The following is a 21,886-nucleotide window of genomic DNA, read 5'->3' on the forward strand; positions in this document are numbered from 1 at the left end:
GGAGGGAACCAATCAGCTCCGCGCAGCGAGTTCTCGCGAGACGGCGAAGTCTGCACGCTGACGTCACCGCCCTGGAGACGCGCCCGCGGCGTCGGGGCGTGGGAGGCGCCAGCAGGGGCTGGACGCGAGCTGCGCGCATCCATCTCGGCTGCGTCGCCGAGGAAAACGGGCCTGGTCCGGACGTTGTTCTGATTGTTCCCGACACGAACGGCCTGCAACGGTTCGTGGGGACCCCTCTCCCCTAAACCCGCAGCCTCGTCATTCCTGACAGTGCCCGGGAAGACCGCAGACCCGAGCCCGCAGCTCCGTGAGGCGATGGAGGCGCCCCAGGTGATGGCGCAGGCCGGCGAGGAAAGCGCGGGGGTCGTGACCTTCCCGTCGGCCCAGCCCCCCGATTCGGGGGTCAGACCCCGCGACCCCGCCGGCTGCGGGCCTGTCCCCCAGGCCGGAGTCGCCGCGGCTCCGGGTGCGGCGGCCGGGGGAGACCCGCGGGAGGAGGCCCCGCCTCCCGCCCTAGGCGGCCCGGCCGCCCCCGACGCAGCGGCCCTCGATCGCAGCCTGGAAAACCGTTTTCCAGACGGAGAGAAGGATCTGGACACCGGTGAGGAGCTGAGTCCGGGGTCGGGGCTGCTGGAAGCGAGGGCCGAAGAGATGAAGTCACCTGACGAGTGCGCCCTAGCAGTGGGAGGAGAGGAGAGGCCCGCCGAGGCGGAGGAGGGGGTGCCGGGGGCCGCCGAAATGGAGGCCAGGCCCGGAGATGAAGATATGGAGGTTGAGGAGAGAAAGGAGGAGGCAGGGCACTGGTACCTGAACGTGGACCTCCGCATGAACCCCCTGGAGGCCATCCAGTTGGAACTGGACACCGTGAATGCTCAGGCCGATCGGGCCTTCCAGCAGCTGGAGCAGAAGTTTGGGCGGATGCGGCGACACTACCTGGAGCGGAGGAACTACATCATTCAGAACATCCCCGGCTTCTGGATGACCGCCTTTCGCAACCACCCTCAGCTGACCTCCATGATCCGGGGCCAAGATGCAGAGATGCTAAGGTACATCACCAATCTGGAGGTGAAGGAACTCAGACACCCTAGAACTGGCTGCAAGTTCAAGTTCTTCTTTCGGAGAAACCCCTTCTTCAGAAACAAGCTGATCGTCAAGGAGTACGAGGTCAGATCCTCCGGCCGAGTGGTATCTCTTTCCACCCCCATCATATGGCGCCGAGGGTACGAACCCCAGTCCTTCATTCGGAGAAACCAAGATCTCGTCTGCAGCTTCTTCACTTGGTTTTCAGACCACAGCCTTCCAGAGTCTGACAAAATTGCCGAGATCATCAAAGAGGACCTGTGGCCGAATCCACTGCAGTACTATCTGTTACGAGAAGGAATCCGTAGACCTAGACGTCGTCCAATAAGGGAGCCAGTGGAGATCCCCCGACCTTTCGGGTTCCAGTCCGGTTAGCATTTGCCTTTGGAGATCTGCTGTTGCTCAAGGCCCTGTCCTGCTTACTGCTGTGCAATGATATGCTGCTTTTTTTCCCCCTTGAGCTTTTCTGCATCTTCACTGGAGTTCTCCCAATCTCAAGACTGAAACTGTGCTCATGCTTCTCTATTTCACATGGCCTTCTTGCTATTCTGCATGAACGCTCCATGCTGCATAACCATGAGTCACACCCACTTCTAATAGAAGCAAATGATGCTGTAAATTGCACTGACTTTGCATTGCCACACTCCGTTTTTCCCAGGGCCTCTGGATTTGGTTACTGTCATCTGGATTTCTGGCTTTGTCTAGAGCATTCTTTCTGCTTATCCTGCTGTGTTATCTGAGGTACCAGGCACGGCCTGTGAACACTAGGCATTAATGATGGTCAAGGGAGAACAACAGTGGGCCACTTTTTCTGTGTAATTTATGCTACCCCATTTCTCTTTCTGTACTGGTTATCTACCAAATATTGCCTGCTATGCTGTATCCTAACCCCTTTTGGACTGTTAAGTCCCTGCCCACATTTCTTCTCCACCCACCCTCCTCCAGATAATTAAGAAACATCAGTGAAAGAAGACAGCTTAGTTTATTTTGGTCCTTGTCATTTCCAGAGATGAGAGTTTGCCACTGTTTGAAATGTGACTGCCTCTTTTCCCACCTCCCCAGCCTTAACAAGTCCTAAAGAACTAAAGGGAGATAGATCTAGATGGAAAGAGGAAGAAGGAATAGTAATAATAATAATAATGGATGGAAGAGCTGGAGAGATTGTAATGGGTTCCTTAAGCATGGGGAACAGAAACGGCCAGAAACAGAAATGAGCCAGGTAAAACTTGAGCTGAGAATGAAAACTGGGCTGATTAGTCAGTCCTTAATGTATTAGTCTGTTACGGTGATAGGAGAAGAAATATTTTCTCAGAATTGTACCAGAAAAACTGCAGGGAATTTGGAATGTTAAATATGTTGCCTAGAGGTTCTTTAATGAAACTGCAAATTTGTTTTCAGCTTTTATATGTGACCCTGTGTGTGTGGAAGATTAATATTGTGCCCTTATTTTACCAGTATGTAGTATTTTGTTTCTGCTTATTGGGAAAACCTAGCTAAACAGGCTTTCTTTTTTTATTTGGCAACAATTGTAGAATAGAAATCTTTCTTGGACAATATTGAGGCTTAAGTGAATATTTATAATACTTTTCAACTGTTCTTTCTTTTAAACTGTATTCTTAAAATATAATTTGGATAAATTGGTATTTGTCAGACCCATAGAATTGTCTTTGTTGAAAAATAATCTAGAAAATTGTGACTTGATTGTCTTGATAATTTGCTCTGGTAATTAGTAATTGATGTATCTTCCTAAATTGTGTAAATGCTTCTAAGGTTACTCCGTCAATGTGGAAGTGTACTATTCACTTATTTTGTCTCCCTTTATATGTGTGATGGTAAAATAAAAGCATGCCTCTGCTAGATTTGTTTTTTTCTCCTGCCCATAAACATGAATGAAATTGTTCAAGTTACATTATGTTTACACTAAATAAGCAGATGTTCAAGGAGTATCTGTCATATATAATAACTGCTCTATTACCCTGCTGTTTCATTTGTAAAAAAATTACTTATTCACACTTCTTCACTACAGTCTCTTATCTGCAAATCCTTCAAGGTCTGTCCTCTCTTGTAGTTTCTGTTTCCCATAGAGTATGTAAACCTCTGTGTGTGTGTGTGTGTGTGTATGTGTGTGTGCACGTGTGCACGCGCACGTGATTACTAATTACTAACACAATTACTAATTTAAGTTAACTCCACAAGTTTTTGTTAAGAAATTCTTTTAGGCCCTGAGAAGAGAAAAAGATAAGTAGCCGTAAATCTCCTTATTGCTACAGAATTGTGGGAGGGCTGCGTTGTAAAATAAATAATTGATAAAGTGATACAGTAAAATACAGAAATGTACTACATTTTCACTCGCTTCTTTCTCATAGTTTATAAATCTGATGAAAGTAGACTAGAGTACATAGTACATCTCTCACTGACTCTAGGATAATGTTTTGAATGTAGTTGTCAACAGGTAACTATTGAGTGGCAAGCGTGAAAATTACTGCATAGTGCGTTAGCTGAAACTAGCTAAGCCTATTTCCTTCTACATAATATAGGACTGATAATACCTGAATTTGAAACTAAGGTTCCAGGATGTATTTGGAAAATGAATTATGAGGTTGGAGTAAAATAACAATAATGATAAGCATTTGAAAATTCCTATGTGTCTGATACTGCTCAAAAGATTTCCAAACACCATTTAAACTGAAAACACCAATGCCTAGCATAATATCCAATCCCTAATTTTGCTCATTTTCCTCTTAATTTTAATTTCTTAATTCCCAGCCAAGTAGTCATCTAGTTTAGCAGTTTTCAAACTAGGCTGCATTTTATATTAGCTGCAAGGTCTGAAAAAAATAATGATACCCAGATTCTGCCCCAAACCAATTAAACTAGAACCTAAGAGATAACCATGTTTGAGAATCATGGATGGTGGCTTCTTGAACTCTTCAAGAGAAGAATATATCTACTCAGTTCTTTCAGATTGGCTTGAGGGCGGAGGGTTGCCACTAAAACCATATAGTTAATTTTCCACAGGCCATAGTCTATAGTAGGTACTTTTCACCTGCTCTGTATTTTGCTTTTTGTGGTCTTGCTGAATGGATTTGTGATCACTTGACTCTTGGATGACTATTGGTTCATCTAAAAGTGCCCAAAGATGTTAATAATAATTTTGATATCATTATTAAAATATATTAAAGTACATTTGCATACACCAAAGTTGGTCAACAAATTTTATTCATAGTAAGTCTCAACCACAAATAACTCAAATGTCCACCAAGTAAATGAAGTTATAACTGGAGAACAGCATGAGTAAATCTCAAAAACATGCTAAGCAAAAACATGCATCAGATTATATAGTAGGTACTACTAGGCTAAGATTAATCCTTAAATATTTTCAGTTGAAAAATTAAGAGGTGAGTAATCTGGTCACTAAAGTGAGAGTCTGCTCAGGGCATACTGTCTTTATGAATAGTGCTGACATTTAAAAAGATAATTCCTTAAAGCCTTTTCAAGAATATGTGGGAGCTTTCTATTTCTGGACATTAAGATGCACAGAAGATGCTCTCCCTAGCATCTTCATTTCCAATCTGCTCCTCTCCAATACCCTGAAGCAGTGGTCACTCAGCGTGGTCTTCAGACAAGCAACCTTAGCACCATCTGAATCTTACTAGAAAAGCAAAATTGTACACCCCTCTCCTGACCAACTGCAATTCTGGAGGGTGAGGGGGTCTAGCCACCACGTTTAATCTTGCTCCCAGCAGGTTAGGAACACTGCTCTAAATCATTGCCACTACTGCTTCATCTCCAACTGATTCAGTTTCCAGAATTAAACGTCTTTTATTCCAAACAGCAACAACCAAAACAGAAGAGTTCTCTGCTTCATGGAGTCACAAATGGAACTTCAGACATTAGGAAGTGGGAATTTAGATCCATGGTAAAGTACATGCTTACCGAGCTCAAGATCCTAAATTCCATTCTAGCATCATGAAAAGAAATAGCTATACAGTTCTGTGTCAAGTACATACAGCTATCCTCATTATGTGTTGTTACAGATAAGTCAGAAATATACACATAGCTTCTATGTTGTGCCATTTAGACAGGGAAATAGAAGCTCAGCAAATAAAAATATCTTACTTTTTTTTTTTTTGCCAGTCCTGGAGATTGAACTCAGGGCCTGAGCACTATCCTTGGACTTTCTCAAGGATAGAGTTCTACCACTTGAGCCACCGCGCCACGTCCACCATTTTATTCTCTGTGTTTGTGATACCAAAGAGTTCAACCCAGGTCTTCGTGCATGCTAGGCAAGCACTATACCTCCAGATCAAACTCCTGGCCTCAGAAATATATTACTTTCAATGATAGGCTGCTGCTTTCAATTAATGTTTCTCATTTTCATTATTATGGCAGCTAGTAACTAATTTTACCAAAAATTGTCTAAAAGTCCAAGTAAACATAAATAGCTTGACCTTAGTTTAAAATTACTCCTAATGCATTTATGAATGGCTTTTAGAATGATACCTTTATTAAAAATAGGAGATCTCTATTAGACATTTATTATTTATGTAATAACTAATAATAATTCTATTATCTGATTAGATTGCTGTTCTGTACTTTGCCTCAGAAGAAGAGACTGGATGAAAGCAGTTCAAATTTTTTAATATTCTTGTGGAACTTGGGTACATATATGTAAGGAATTGATATCTCTAAGCAGTATAGATAATATACATTTTTTTTTTGCCATTCCTGGAGAATGAACTCAGGGCTTGAGCACTGTCCTTGGACTTTCTCAAGACTAGAGCTCTACCACTTGAGCCACAGCACCACTTCTGGCTTTTTTTTTTTTCTATGTATGTGGTACCGAGGAATGGAACCCGGGTCTTTGTGCATGCTAAGCAAGCACTCTACTACTAGGCCAAGCTCCCAGCCCAATATACGTTTTTTGAAATTTAATTCAGCCAATGGAATGATTAAACTTGTAACAAGCACTTAATACTCATCCACTTCACCGAACTCCTCAGCTTTATTTACGACAACACAGAGTTGAGTTCAAATGGCTCTGGAAACAAATGCATGATAGTCTACAGTTTTATATAATGTCTGAATTTACCAGAGTTTGCAGTTTATTTTAATGACTTCCAGTTTCATCAACAATAAGGGAAATGTACCACTGGACTCTTAAGTATATGATACAAGAAGAGGCCCATTTATTTATGTCCTTATTACTCCTATAAATTAGTGGCTATAATGTCAAACCATCTTATATTTTGGTTCCTGTTTTTCCAGAATAATATTCTGTTTTCTATTTATATTTATTTGTAGTTAGACTTTTATCTTTTTACAGGCAAAAACTGTCTCACACACATAAATATATATACATACATATATGTATATATATCTTAGTATGCCAATTGCTTAATGTGGTTAAAAATTGATTAGCATGTTTAATGTTGAGTTTAGATATAGTGATTGTATTCTAGTTTGATTCAAATATTGAGCTGATTGTGATTGTGTTAATCTATTATAAGCAAAGGCTTCTGAGGTACATACAAGCTTATTTGCAGTCCATATCTCTCTACCCCTCACTGTGAGGGAGACTTTGAACAAGCAAGTCTGTTTAAAATTATTGTGGACCGGGAGTTTGGCCTAGTGGTAGAGTGCTTGCCTAGCATGCACGAAGACCTGGGTCCAGTTCCTGGTATCACATACATAGAAAAAGCTGGAAGTGGTGCTGTGGCTCAAGTGGTAGATCTCTAGCCTTGAGAAAGCCAAGGACAGTGCTCAGGCCCTAAGTATAAGCCCCAGAACTGGCAAAAACAATTAATTACTGCAAGAAAGATTAAAATAATTTTAAAGGTATTTTATAAGGCCTTTAATGTGATATTACACTAAGAATGTGGTACAGCGAAGAATCATTTAGAAATAATTATCTTAAAAAACATCTTGCATAGAAGACCAATATTAATTATTACTATGTCCTAATGTTTAATGTCTGATTATTCAAATCATACAGTGTTTGGTCCAATTCAACTTTTCTTCCATTAAGTCTTCTCTTCCTGATTGAGAATCTACATGGGTCTTTCATTGTGTCTGAATTTCTATTCAATTAAAATTTCAAAATATAATTTAATACTGATGTGTGTGTGTGTGTGTGTGTGTGTGTGTGTGTGTGTGTGTGTGTGTGTGTGTCTGTCCTAGAGCTTGAACTCAGGCCCTAGGCACTGTCCCTGAGGTTTTCTTACTCAAGTTTAGTGCTCTACTACCTGAGCCACAATTTCACTTCTGCCTTTTTGGTAGTTTATTGGAGAATAGAGTGCCATGGCCATTACTGGTTTTGAATTGTAATCCTCAGGTCTCAGATTCCTGAGTAGCTAGGATTACAGGAATGAGTCACCAGAGTCCCACTTTGACATTGATTTTATGCCTCCTGAATTAGATCTAGTTTATGTTGGTAAGTTTTAGCATAAAAATAAGTGGCTAAGTCCCCTTCTATTTACCATCATTCATGTTGACAAATACTTCACAGATGCCGCATTTTATTTACATGTCAGTCTTGCAAGTTGTATATTATTATATTCATTTTATATAATGAGGACATTGTGGTCCTGAGAAGTGAAGTGATTTACCCATCCATCAGCAAGTAAGTAGCAGATCTGGGACTTAAAGCCAGACTGATTGAAATTATGTGTCTTGGGCTAGGGTATATGCAGCTGAGTAAAAGAATTATTCCTACCATGTCCCTGGCTGATACCCTGTACTACAAGCAACAACAATTTAAAAAGAAAGAAAAGAAAAAGCCAGTTTCCAGTGGCTCACTCCTGTAAACCTAGATATTCAGGAGGCTAAGATCTGAGGATCTCAGGACAAAGCCAGCTCAGGCACTAAAAAGCCCATGAGACTCTTATCTCCAATTAACCACTAGAAAAGTGCCAGAAGTGGCACTGTGGCTCAAAGGGTAGGGTGGTAGGCTTGAGCTGAAGAACTCAGGGACAACACCTAGGTTCAGAGTTCAAGCCCCACAATGGACACACACACACACACACACACACACACACACACACACACACCCTATCTATACAAGTCTGAGGAGTCAGGCCAAGGACCTTGTCTCTAGTTTCCTTTCAAAACCAGGGAAAGCCAAGCCATATGACGTGTTGTTCACTGAATGGTTATTATGGCCTATCATAACCATTTTTGTTGTTATTATTTGTGGATCTCCTGTTGTTTGAACTCAAGATCTTGTGCTTGCTAGGCAGGCACTTCACTGTTGAGCCACACTTCCAGCCCTGTATTCTGTTTTTTGGGTAGCCAAGAAATTTTCAGTTTAAGATCCAGGAATACAATGCAGTTTCAATAGAAACTTTTGGTATTGTTCTCCATCACACTTCATGAGGCGAAACATTAAGAGCCACAGATTTCTTTAATTTTAGAGACACAGACCCTTAAATTCAAAATAAGAGGTCCAAAACAAAACAAAAAAACAAAAATGAAAAACCTCGATAAAACTCTATAATGCGTATATCCTTTTAAAAATAGTGGCCTAGTGGCAGAGTGCTTGCCTAGCATGTACGAAGACCTGGGTTCGATTCCTTGGTACCACATACATAGAAAAAAGCCAGAAGTGGTGCTGAAGCTCAAGTGGTAGAGCTCTAACCTTGAGAAAGTCCAAGGACAGTGCTCAGATCCTGAGCTCAAGGCCAGGACTGGCCAAAAAAAAAAAAAAAAAAAGCACATCATTTTTTTTCCCTGCAATCAGGGATGAATGGCTAGTTGTCTGTGCTGTGCACACATGAACACATATTTTATGTATGTATGCAGGCACATATACATCATAGTTACCATAAATGTTTTCTGTAGAATAACATTAAAGACAGTCATATAAGAATCACGTTACCATTGCAAAGACCACTTCCTCCCTCTAGTGACCAGGGCTGGGAATAACTATAACCATTTTAGGTGTGTGTGGGTGTGTGTGACTCCTTAGTTACCAGAGTATTTTTATTTCTTACAACAAAAGAGGGTGGGTAGTTTGAAGCACATTTATTAAGGGCATTAAGAGATGTTCCATATCAGGATATGTCCTTATATAAAATTATTTACTGTTGGGACCGGGAGTTTGGCCTAGTGGTTAAAGTGCTTGCCTAGCATGCATGAAGACCCGGGTTCAATTCCTCGGTACCACATACATAGAAAAAAGCCGGAAGTGGTGCTGAGGCTCAAGTGGTAGAGCTCTAGCCTTGAGAAAGTCCAAGGACAGTGCTCAGGCCCTGAGCTCAAGCCCAGGACTGGCAAAAAAAAATTATTTACTGTGAAGTCTTCATGTAGATGAAAAATTATTGTTATTTACACATAGAACCTAGCACTGTGTCATGTATGAAAACAGGAAGTCCAGTTGCACTGGAGGACTGGGGTTTGGAAGTCAGAGTCTCATGCTTACTATCACTTGAGTCACATTCTAGCCCCTTTCCTAGGCATTGTCCTTGAGCTTTCTCAAGGATAGCGCTCCACCACTTGAGCCACAGCACCACTTCCGACTTTTTCGGAACTCCTTCGTATGTGGTACAAAGGAATTGAACACAGGGCTTCATGCATGATAGGTAAGCACACTACCACTAGGTAATACTCCAGGCCCCCATTTATTTTCAAAATAGTGTTTTACTTCTGCCTAAGTTCAGACTTAGATTCTCATTCTCCTATCTCCATTTCCCTGGTATCTTGGAATACAGGTGTGTATTAAAACAAACAAACTTGGATTACAAGTGTGCATTTAAAAAGCAATTTCTTTAGTTATTTAAGTGGGAAGATGGTGTACCAGGCTAGTTTAGTGCAGAACAAATTCTGTGGGACCTTATCTTAAAAGTAAAGCAAAGTGGAGAATCTGTCTAGCAAATGTAAAGATTTCAATTCAAACCCCAATACTACCATTCCCCCCCACACAAATTTCTTATTCATCAATTCTAAAATGAATTGTAAAATGTACTGCTATTCTATGAAAATAAAGACTTTAAAATATTTTCATCCTATATCATGGACATATGTAAAAGTAAATTATGCATGAAAGAAGTAGTTTCATTAGTCTAATTTTCCCATTTAAATTAACCTAATCACTCTTTACTCAAAACTTTTGGTGTCCTTGGGGGTTAAGTGTTGCCTTTGAACTTCGAATAATTTTAGTGATGACCTTTTTTTTAATAGAGTCATAGGTTTTTATGCCTATATAGTTATGTTTATATTTCCATTACCATGTCCATAGCTTTGGGTATGCAGTTATTGAGTCCTCGCTCTTGTACTCTTTGGATTTAATAGCTACATATTAGGGATATCATGCGCCTTTTGTTCCTTAGGTCTTGACTTGTCTCACTCAACATGATTCGCTCTAGGTTCATCCATTTCCCTGCGAATGCCATTATTTTATCTTGTCTGTTGACTATGTAGAATTCCATTGTGTATATATACCACATTTTCTGTATCCATTCATCTGCAGTAGGGCATCTGCATTGTTTCCATCTCCTGGCTATTGTGAAGTGATGACCTTTTTTAAGTTCTTCTTTCAGATGTTTCCTGTGTCGATAAATCCTCTGGACTCTGTATCTAAAATACCCAGCCAAACAGGGATTGAGACTTCACTCAGGTGGTAGAGCACCCACTGAGCAGATCAAGCCAAGTAAGCCAAGGCCCTAGGTTCAAACCTGGGCGCCACCAGAAAAAAAAATTTGCTGATTGAAATGTCAGAAAAACAATGAGCAAGTTCACACATGCTCAGACCATGACTGCTCTTCTGCTGAAAGCAATTGTAGGATGCTACTTTGTGGACAGTCCTTTCATAATGTTAAGATGTGAAATGAAAGTGTGTCTTGAAGAGATATGAACCACATAAATTCTCATCATTTAAGAAAATTTCACTACGCAAAGTGGTGTGAAATTTCTCTGGTTCAATACACCTGGGGTTGTGTATTTCTCTGGTGCAATACACCTGTAATATATTAGGCTGCTCTGGCAGCTTTATTTTCCTTTTGTTTGCCCTTTATATTAAAATTTAGATTTTATCTTGGATTTATTTGAGAAATTTAGTTCGATGGCATACCATCTGAATTTCATGAAAGAAACAAGGAGTTTCACAAAGGTATTCAAATCTGATGGATTGGAAGCCAAAGCATTGGAACAGAGAATTACAAGCTCTTTTATTCTTCCTTTAGTAATTTAACATTCAATTTGTTGATGGAGGGGAAGGAGGCAGCAGACTGAACTGTGCTCATCCCCATTATTCTGGACACAAATCGTCACAACCCAGCAACGCTTCATTTGTATTAAAAAAAAACCAAAACAGAACTGATTGCAAATCCTGATCGCAGTTCTTTAGCAAAGGCCTCCCTCTCCAAACGAGGAGAGGTTGGTGAACCCGCATTTTTATTTTTTTAATTTACGCGACTCCCTCTGAACGGAATTTGCTAGACAATGACTCAAGTAAATCTCGAGACAGCCCCGTAGGGGCCTCAGGAATGAATGGAGACAGGATTTTAGGTGATCAGGGCCCCGAAACGCTTGAGTTTGGTCTGCATCCTTTTCTGTGCCTTTTCCAGATGATTAAATCCATCACATCTTGGAACTAGACAAAGGGGTGCGCTCGCTCGACGGGGTCGGCTTGCTCACCAGCGCGGTGCCGCGCGGCCCCGCGCTGTGCGGAGATGCTACGGCGCTGACGTCACCGGTTGCCATGGCAGCGCCCTCCGGGAGGCGAAGGGGCGGCGCCGCGCGCTGACTGCTGCAGAGCCGCTCCACTGCAGCGGACCGCGAACGCTGCTCGGCCGCCGCGGGTCCCGTATCCTCCTCCTCCTCCTCTTCCTCAAAAAAAAAAAAAGGGGGGGGGCAAAAAATGAGCGGCCTGGAGGGGGGCAACAAGCTCCCCGGTGCCACCGCCACCGCCCCCGACGACAACCCGGCCGATCCGGGTCTAAATCAGTGCCAGGGCTTCGGCCAGGGGATCCCGGCGATGGCGGACGCAGGTGAGCGCTGTCCCGAGGCCGCTGCGGAGGGAGGCGCATCCCGGGACCCCGCGGGGGACCGCGGCCCCGCGCTGCCGGGGTCCGCTGGCGATGCTAGCGATGCCGCCTCCGGAGAGGGGCCGGGGGATGCGGAGCTCCGGTCCGGGGCCCCGGACGCAGCCGCCTGCGGCACTGCGGCTGCGGAGGAAAATGACAGCCGCCAGGAAAATGGCTGTCAGCCGAGCGAGGCGCGCGGCCCCGCCGCTGCCGACGCCGCCGGGGCGAAAGCGCCGGGGGCCTGCGGCGCCGCGGGGATCCCCGGAGCCAAGGCCAAGGAGGCCGCCGCTAGGAAGGGCGCTGCGTCGGCCGCTGCCGCGGCGGCCAGGGCGGGCGAGGACCGGAAGGTGGGACCCAAGGAGAAGAAGGCGGCCGCGGGAGCCAAGGAGGAGCCGCGGCCCCGGGCCCCGAAGATCAACACCTGCATGGACTCGCTCGAGGCCATCGATCAGGAGCTGTCGAACGTCAACGCCCAGGCCGACCGGGCCTTCCTCCAGCTGGAACGCAAGTTCGGGCGGATGCGGAGGCTCCACATGCAGCGCCGGAGTTTTATCATCCAGAACATCCCCGGGTTCTGGGTCACCGCCTTCCGGAACCACCCCCAGCTGTCGCCCATGATCAGCGGCCAGGATGAAGACATGATGAGGTACATGATCAACCTAGAGGTGGAGGAGCTCAAGCACCCCCGGGCCGGCTGCAAGTTCAAGTTCATCTTCCAGAGCAACCCCTACTTCCGAAACGAGGGGCTCGTCAAGGAGTACGAGCGCAGGTCCTCGGGCCGCGTGGTCTCCCTGTCCACGCCCATCCGCTGGCACCGGGGCCAGGACCCCCAGGCCCACATCCACAGAAACCGGGAGGGCAACACCATCCCCAGCTTCTTCAACTGGTTCTCCGACCACAGCCTCCTGGAGTTCGACCGGATCGCCCAGATCATCAAAGGGGAGCTCTGGTCCAATCCCCTGCAGTACTACCTGATGGGCGAAGGGCCCCGAAGAGGATTTCGAGGCGCACCCAGGCAGCCCGTGGAGAGCCCCAGATCCTTCAGGTTCCAGTCTGGCTAAAGAAACCTCGGCCCTCGTGAGAAGCTCCTGCTCAACTTTTCTTCACTGCCCATCTGAAAGCCTGGCTAAGCAGCATGCAGTCTCCCCGTCTGTCTGCTTCCTCTCCTTCCTGAGTTGTGTTGTCCTTTGGTCCCCCAAGGCTTCGATCCACGGATGATCCCGAGACTGTCAGACTAATATACGTCTGGGCTCTTCTTCCTCGGCACTTCCATGCCGCCACTGCAGCACAGCCGAGTGCACGGCCTCTACCGCTCTCCCTTGCATGGCTTGGAGACTCCCAGCTTTCTACGTGGTCCTCTGCCACGAGGAAGCGCCACACATCTTGATTAAAAATAATATTAATAATAATAATAATAATAACTAGCCAGGCGTCCTATTCGAAGCCGGCTGTGCTCCTGATATCCTGATAACCATGACAAGCTCTTTGAGTCTCCCCACGACAAGAAGAAACTGACATCCCAACCCAAGCTGGACATTCCAGGCGACCGTGAAGCGGGGACAGCTGCCTTGCTGGGTCTTTGCTATCATACCCTGCTTGTTAATGTGGTAGGACAAGCAGGAGGCCGCTGGTGGGGTGGAGCGGGGTGGGGGGGGGGGGTGGGGGGGGGTGGGGGGGGGAGGTGATTCCTAGGCTGGAGTGAAGTAACCCGAGTGTTTTATGTTATCATGTTGGTCTTTCTTGTATCTTGAGTTCACTATACATTGTGAAAGGCTACTGGTGAGTCTGGAGGCCTGTGGCATACAGGGCCCCTCCCATTGGGTCACACAGGCCAGCGCCTTTGGCTGCCTCAGAACTACCTATGGACTAGGCTCCCCCCCTCCCCACCAATTTCCCCCAAATGAAATTGACGAGTCCCTTTGAATCTTTATTCTTTCTTAGCCCACCCTCACTGTAGGCAGCCTTAGATACTTCTCCTCCCCCCTTCCCCCGGCAGAGCAAGTGATGGGTTCAAGACCCACCCACACACACACACACACACTCTCCCCGAAAGACAGTGTGAGCTAAAGCCCCTAGACATTCCTTTCCCTTTTCTTATTCTGGACCCGTGGACTGCAGAAATGATCTTCACAACAGCATTTCTGGGCCGAATTGGTCTTCTCTATTATTTCATTTCTGGCACTATCCTACTGGCAGCTTCTGCAGCTTCTGCATTTCCTTCCCCGCATTCATTTATCTTCACAAAGAAGGGCACAGGCTGTGTGCAGCCTGCTTTGTGAGAGACCCCAGGGTTCCTCGGGAGGAGGATGAGGGAACAGAAGCCTGGGTTTCCCGGGTAAGGCCCCGCGGGTGAGCCTCAGTGCTGCTGGGGCCCGTTCAATGTGAAGGGGTGTGATGGTGGGACCATCAGCCCTGTTTTCCCATTGCGAAGGCTTTGCCTTACCCCCGCCCCACCCCTCTGAGGGGTATGGGCACAGTCTATGGGGTGGGTGCCCTAGGCCGGAATCGAAGTGAAGGCCTAGATGCAGAAGTGGAGAAAGCAAGTTCCCCCGAGGCCCACAGGCAAAGAGGCCCTGTAGGGTTTCTGGTGGGGGGTGGGAAGGTCCTGAGGCACTTTGTCAGTAGAGATGGGGGAATCAAATGGGATGCTCGGAGCAGGCTGCCCTCCATTTTCCTAATTCCTTGAATTCACTAGTAGAATTTTATGAATAGAAATGCTAGTGTGGGTGTTTACCCTAGTAGTGTCCTTTATGTGAGAGATTATGGTCTATGCTCCTCATTTCACTGTGAGGAAAATCCCATTAATTCCTTTCTCCATTTCAGCCTACTGACAAAAATTGATGTTTACAGCCCTGCTTTCTGCTTGTCATTGTGAACATGTGCAAAAATATACTGAAATTTGTGTCCTGTGCAGTTTGAAGACTTCTGTGGATATTCATTAAATAGATTATAACTTATTCTGGTCTTTGTTCTTATATAGCTCTAATCTTAGAAATATAATTTGAATAATGTGATCTGTGAAGAGTTTTGAAGACTTTGCAAATTGTTTCTATGTCTCATAAAATTAATCTCAGAAAAATGTAACTGTTGTCTTACTTGATATCTCTTGCCCTAATAATAATGTACTTGATATTTGTTTCTAACCAATGTAAGCATTAGTAGAATCACTGTCAAACTAAATGAGAATCACTGCTACTTACGTCTCTTTCCTATGTGCTTGAAATAAAAATAAAATGTGATGGACACATTTCTTGTTTCCCTCCCCACAATAAAAATGAATAAAAAGTTTTGTGTTGTGTAGGCTAATAAATGGTTGGGAGATCATTAAAGCTATGAAAAGGCCACAGGAAGATTATAATTGTGTCACTTCTCCCAGGGCAATGTGGCCTGATCAGACCAGAATGACAAGATGGCTCTGGTGACTAGAGGATTACCTAACTGGTTTGGAGAGAGGGCTGCATAAGGAATAACTGGAGAAGCTGTGTGTGGCGGCACCCAGGAGGCTGAGGCTGGAGGACGGCAACTTCATAGACAACTTGGGCTGCATATCAAGATCCTGTGTCAATAAAGAAATTTAGGGTTGGGCCAGGAGTGTGGCCTAGTGGTAGAGTGCTTGCCCAGCATGCACAATGTCCTGGGTTTGATTTCTTGGTGCTGTGGCTCTAGTGGTAAAGCGCTAGCCTTGAGAAAGCTCAAGGACAGTGCCTAGGCTTTGAGTTCAAGCCCCAGGACTGGCAAAAAAGGAAAAACAGGGTCTAGGTCAGACGACAGTGGCTGTAATCCTGGTTATTCAGGAGGCTGAGATCTGAGGATGGCAGTTCAAAGCCAGCCTAGGCAGAAAAACCTGTGAGACTATTATCTCCAATGAAACTACTCAGAAAAAGCCAGAAGTGGAGTTGTGGCTCAAGTGGTAGAACCTAGCTTTGAGCACAAAGAGGCTCAGGCACAGAGCCCCAGTCCTGAGTTCAAGACCCAGGACTTGCAATAAATGAATGAATGAATGAATAAATAAATAAAATATAATTTAGGGTGCAGAACTGAGGAAAAAATCAAGTAATGCAAAGAAATGGGATGGGGCTTTTGGAGTGAAATAATTGATAAGTGAAATCTAGAAAATACTTTTAATGACTTATTTTAGCAGACGGAAGGTTAATCTGAGAAAAGGAGTGATGCTGGCTCATTTGTTAGAAGGATGAACACCACTGGTTAGACTGATAATAGTAGGAAGTAGGATATTTTGTGTTTACAGGACTAAAAGGGGGATAGTGCTTCAGCTGGATGGTTGAGTTTAACAAAAGAAAATCCAACTCTTGAAGTTTCTGAGTTTACCTTAGCAAGTTTTCACAAAAGTAAGGGTAGCAACTTTCACTGCATATTTAACTCAAATCAGAGCTTTTGGGCCATTTTTGTCAAATGGTAGCTTAGATGGCCAAAAGTGGTTAGTAATTCATTAGCTCTGGTGGCATCCACAACACTGGACTGGAGAAAGCAGGAGGAGTTGTCCAAAGTTTTGCAAAACAGCCAAACAACAACTAGCACAAGATATCAATAGTATTATTACTATTATCTATTAGTATAATTGCTATAGCAGGTATAGTATAATTACTATATTATTATATTATTACCATTATATCAATGCAAAGAAAGTTGTGATACCTAGATACATTTCAGTCATAATATTCGGGGCATTCTTTTTGTGTGTGTATGCTGAGTTCAAGCCCCAAGGGGCATTGTCTCTGAGCATTCCTGCTCAAGGCTGGCACTCTATGACTTGAACCACAGTTTCATTTTCAGCTTTTTCTTTTACTTTTTTTTTTTTCTTGAGGTTAATTGGAATAAGAGTCTCATAGATTTTGCTACCCAGGCTGGCTTTGGTTCTTAGATCTCAGCCTTCTGAGTAGTTAGGATTATAAGCATGAGCCACATGTGCCCAGTGAGTATTCTTTTTTTTTTTTTTTAAACAACTGACTGTTGAAGGGAAAACAAAATCATGTACTCACAGAATCTACTTTTTTCCCCCAAACTCTAAAGCCCCTTGAAAGAATTCAATCAAACATAGCAGTAAAGGAGAAACAGGATAGTTTTTACTTGCAACAGTATTTTTTTTTTTTTTTTTTTTTTTGGCCAGTCCCGGAACTCAGGGCTGGGGCTTGAACTCTCTGAGATTTCTCAAGGCTAACGCTCTACCACTTGGACCACATACCATTTGTTTTTTTCTGTGTATATGGTACGGAGGAATGGAACTCAGAGCTTGCTTTCATATTAGGTAAGCACTCCCTCACTAGGCTAAATTCCTGGCCCCTTGAAACAGTATTTTAACTTACAAATATCATTGTAAATATTTCTTACTAAAAATTATATTACTACTAAAACCACACTAGTTGTATTGGAAATCATTTTCTGCATTCTTATTCTATACATCTTCTTTAAAAAAATAAACACTATATAAAAGTCCTCTTAAACTTTTTATGATTCTACTTTTGGACAATTATTTTTTACTTTTCACATCCAGTTTGAAACACTGATATTTTTTTTAAAATAAAGAATAAAAGTAAAATTAAAAAAAGCTGAGTTTTAGTCTAGCAAAAAACCAAGGAAACATACATTTACTAGAGTCAGATCTGACAACTAGAAAAGTGGAAGGTAACTTAACCTCCCTCCCCCATAAACTTTTAACTTCTCTTTTTTTTAATTTTAATTTTAATTTTTTTTTGCCAGTCCTGGGCTTGAGCTCAGAGCCTGAGTACTGTCCTTGGACTTTCTCAAGGCTAGAGCTCTAACACTTGAGCCTCAGCATCACTTCTGGCTTTTTTTAATCTATGTATGTGGTACCAAGGAATCGAACCCGGGTCTTCATGCATGCTAGGCAAGCACTTTAACCACTAGGCCAAACTCCCGGCCCTTAACTTCTCTTTTTATAAGATAGAAAAGGCTAAGGTTATATTAGGTGGTAACAGGCAGGGGTCAGGGTCTTGAAGTGAGTGACAGCAAAAGTAGGGCTAAGAGCTTAGGGCTTAAGAGGATTTCCTCCCCACTTCTAAGTGGGAAAAAGTGCAAAGAAAAATTGATTTGTATTTGGTGCTTCTTATTTTTCATACAAATAGCAGTTCATAAGCATTAAAGATGTTCATTTTCATTCATGGAATACATAGGGATTAAGAAAAATAGCTTTTATTTTTTTAAAAGAAATCAATCCTTACTGAAAGCATACATGAGATGGTATCTTTCACTTGGCCTGTCTTGTGCTTGATTGTGTATGCTCATTTTAGACTCAGTTGACATTTGAAATATCTATTTCAAGTGATCATAAACATAGGTTTATATCAAATAATGCTACTAACTTTGAGAGAAAACAAATTTATTAACATTTCACTTACCCTGAGAAATTTATCCCCAAAGAATGGATGGGATTTATCTGCGCATTTACACATTTTAACAAAATACCTTTTCAGTGCATATGTCAATATGCTACATTCCTGATACAGTCCCAGAAAAAAAACGAATGGTAATGACTGAGGTTATTTTCTGGTCTTGTCCCCTTGTAGACAGTGAAGTGACAGCATAACTGTAGCCAGGAACTTCCTGTAATCACTTTCTGGATCCAAAACATCTTGTAACCAATGTTGCTAACTTGACTACACATAGCACATGCAGTACAGTTCTGGATAGTACGATACTCCTAAAACCCGTGAGCAGTTTTTCATAAGTTTTATTTCTTATCATCCTTTTTTCCTAAGGAGAAAATAAAATTTAACTGAAAATTATTAACTGTAACCTTCTCCCTTATGATACAAGTTAATACTATGGAATGTGAATTGGTAAGTATGACTGAGCATTTTGGATAAGAATAAGCTCAATTTAAGATTGTTTTAGAACTTAACTTCCCTTGAGAACACAGGTCTTGGGATGTAGATAGAGTGGCCTCCAGGACCATTTCTGTCCCATACTTTCCCAATACTTCCTTATTATGGAAAGCACAGGAATAGCATAAAACTCAATAGCTTGGAAAAATACTTTGAATCTCCCTGGATTCAATGTTCTTGGTTATAAATTGAAAACACTTGGCATGTATTAGCTTACTTCCTAATAAGGTCATATAAACAATAGCACTATTCAGCTACATTTATCCAGAACAATTAAACAAATTTCTGAAGTACATGGTCTTCCCATTGGTTTTCAAACTGTAATATGATTCAGGATCTCCTCAAAATCTCGTTAAAACACATGGCTGGGAGCCAGTTCCAGAGCTTCTAATTCCTTACCTCTTGGGTGGGATCTTCAAACTTGTATTTGTATATTAGCAAGCTGGTGGTATACTATGCTCAAAGTGGACCATGTTTTGAGAACCATGAATAAGATCTATGTATAAATAATATATTCCCAGGTGAATTCTAATTTTAAAATTAATGGTAGAGAAAATAGCAAAAATGTTCTTTTTAGTTCTAGAATCCCGAGATTTTTAATATGATGAGTTGTTAGGCATCAAAATGATTTGTATAAAACAAATTTTTAGGCATTCAAAATGATTTGTGTAAAAAAGATTTATGGCTAAATACCAATTTCTGCATTAATTTTCATTAAAAACTTGTTCCTATAAAGAATTTTACAATATTTTGGAAAACTTTTTTACAGTATATTTGCTGCATAGAAGTTCTTCACTTTTTGGGAAAGACAATTTCTTGTCCCTGAATCAGAACCCTGGTGTGAAGGACCAAAAGGCTAGCGAACCAATGGATAGTATCCAGCTGTTTTTGAACTGTTCGGAGAGAATCTTGTAAATTTGTAGTCCAGGGGTAGTTCTGAAGAAGGAGAAAAAAATAAAAACAATTTGGTTATTCTGCAGGTTTCCAACACCTTCCATACATGTAAATGAAATCAAAATCTGAGATTTAAGTTTATTTTTATTTTCTTTAAGTAGTTGTACAAAGGAGTTGCCATTAAACAAGGCAGTTAATGGATATAACATGTCTTGATCATTAGAATTATAATTTTAATACTTCTTTCACTACTTGTAAGCACCTAGATAATATGTTTTTCCTTACTACTTAACCATCATATTTAAGTAAAGTCACATTTAGAGGCTTCCCACTCAGTGTTCAGATAGTTCCTCTCCAAATTTCTCCAAGGAAACACTAGCCAGATATAGTATAAAATAACAACATATGTCATCTTACGATATTCATTCAACATGCAAAAACAGGATAGTAAACCCTGTATCACAAACTTCATAAGTAAAACATCACATAGTAGAACTGAGTATTTTGAAAAGGATATGCTGCTGAGATTCAACAAGGCACAAACAGATAATCATTAAGAGGAAAAATAGTTCTAGTTAGTAAGAAGGAACACTGCCTTCCTGATGCCAGAAAAAGCCAGGATTATTGTGTACTGACAAAACATTCAGCATTAGCGAATGCCGCAGGTCATCACTGCTCAGTCAGCTGGAACACATTTCAGGTCATACATTTTAAAAGAGATTGGAAAGTATATGAAACCCAGTTTCTAAAACTGAGGTCTTCACAGAAATAAAACAACTCTGAGGGGCCGGGAGTTTGGCCTAGAGGTAGAGTGCTTGCCTAGCATGCACAAAGACCCGGGTTTGATTCCTCAGTACCACATACATAGAAAAAAACTGGAAGTGGTGTTGTGGTTCAAGTGGTAGAGCTCTAGCCTTGAGAAAGCCCATGGACCATGCTCAGGCCCAGAGTTTAGGGCCCAGGACTGGCAAAAAAAAAAAAAAAAAAAAGAAAGAAAGAAAGAAAGAAAGAAAGAAAGAAAGAAAACAACTATTGAGACAAAAAGGCCACCAACAGGATACTCACATAAAGATTCTACTTGTACCATCTCAACAGCCGTAACTACCATATTAGTCTTTTCTGGTCATCTTTTTTCTTTTTTATCCAAAATTATACATTACCCAACTGTGCTACACATGTATCCAAATATAAGATGCGAAGTTCTGTGTGAGGTATATAGAGCCAAGTGTGCTCTGTATTAATGAATACTACCTGTGTTGAGGAAGTGCTCTGAGCATCCAAATAAACAATTAATTTAAACCCAACAATGCTGTTGTCCCATAGAAGAGTGGGAGCTTGTTTAGCTTTGTTTGACTGTGAGTCCTAAATTCTTCTTCCTGAGAAAAGTTAGAAGACAAAGACCCTACCAAATCATAGGGGGCTGTGCAGAAAGCATTCAGGATAAAGAGATGGGTGGTGCACTGAGGTTATGGCTAAGGAGGCAATGGTGAATATTGCTCTTTGGAGCAATATTTAAGTTCTAGAATATTGAGAATTCACTTTTCCTTACCCTTTATTGACACTTTAACCACTTCAGTCTCTCCATGTTTTCTTTTAGCCCATTTTACAGTGCATTCATTCACTTCCCATTATACGTACTCTGTGTTAACCTCACCCATTATAGCCCTAATTTGATTTTATTTTGGTAATTTAATTCTAAAATTTCCATTTTTTATACTTTTTACATCTGGAACAGATCCTATACCTTATATAGGATAAACATAGGAACATATCTGTTCCTGGGTTCCTATGCACGGATAAGACTGGCTGGTTCTTCATTATGTGATGTACTTTAAGAGAAGTACATGGGAATACTTCAAGATCTAGAATAACTAGCTTGGCTAATGTGAAGCTGGGCTCCAGTCCCTGTGAAAGTAAGGACTACTTCCTGAGGCATATACCTTCCCTGTACATATATATCTTATTCTATGGGAAAACACATGAAGGTCTCAATGTAGACTGAAGGAGTTCACCAGGTCTGGCCTTTCT

The 21,886-nt window shown here is 42.4% G+C and overlaps 3 protein-coding genes across 3 annotated transcripts in view; 2 read left to right on the forward strand and 1 right to left on the reverse strand.

The window, feature by feature from the left end:
• The first annotated feature begins 95 nt into the window (after window positions 1-95).
• On the forward strand, window positions 96-2,939 carry Tspyl1 (TSPY like 1). The gene has a single exon (XM_090338250.1). The coding sequence runs from the start codon at window positions 316-318 to the stop codon at window positions 1,453-1,455; it is 1,140 nt and encodes a 379-aa protein (XP_090194376.1). The 5' UTR covers window positions 96-315; the 3' UTR covers window positions 1,456-2,939.
• An 8,891-nt stretch (window positions 2,940-11,830) lies between these two features.
• Window positions 11,831-13,741, forward strand: Tspyl4 (TSPY like 4). Its single transcript, XM_090338251.1, has one exon. It carries the CDS (start codon window positions 11,936-11,938, stop codon window positions 13,160-13,162), a length of 1,227 nt encoding a protein of 408 aa, XP_090194377.1. The 5' UTR covers window positions 11,831-11,935; the 3' UTR covers window positions 13,163-13,741.
• Window positions 13,742-18,258: 4,517 nt separating this feature from the next.
• Window positions 18,259-21,886, reverse strand: part of Nt5dc1 (5'-nucleotidase domain containing 1) — a 94,879-nt gene continuing 91,251 nt past the window's right edge. Inside the window, exon 12 of the mRNA XM_090338252.1 lies at window positions 18,259-19,900. Coding sequence (XP_090194378.1) covers window positions 19,821-19,900 — 80 coding nt within the window. The 3' untranslated portion in view covers window positions 18,259-19,820. The remainder of the gene's footprint in view (window positions 19,901-21,886) is intronic.

Source organism: Megascapheus bottae, chromosome 8 (assembly GCF_031878675.1).
Source record: "Megascapheus bottae isolate mThoBot1 chromosome 8, mThoBot2.hap1, whole genome shotgun sequence".
Classification (NCBI taxonomy): domain Eukaryota; kingdom Metazoa; phylum Chordata; class Mammalia; order Rodentia; family Geomyidae; genus Megascapheus; species Megascapheus bottae.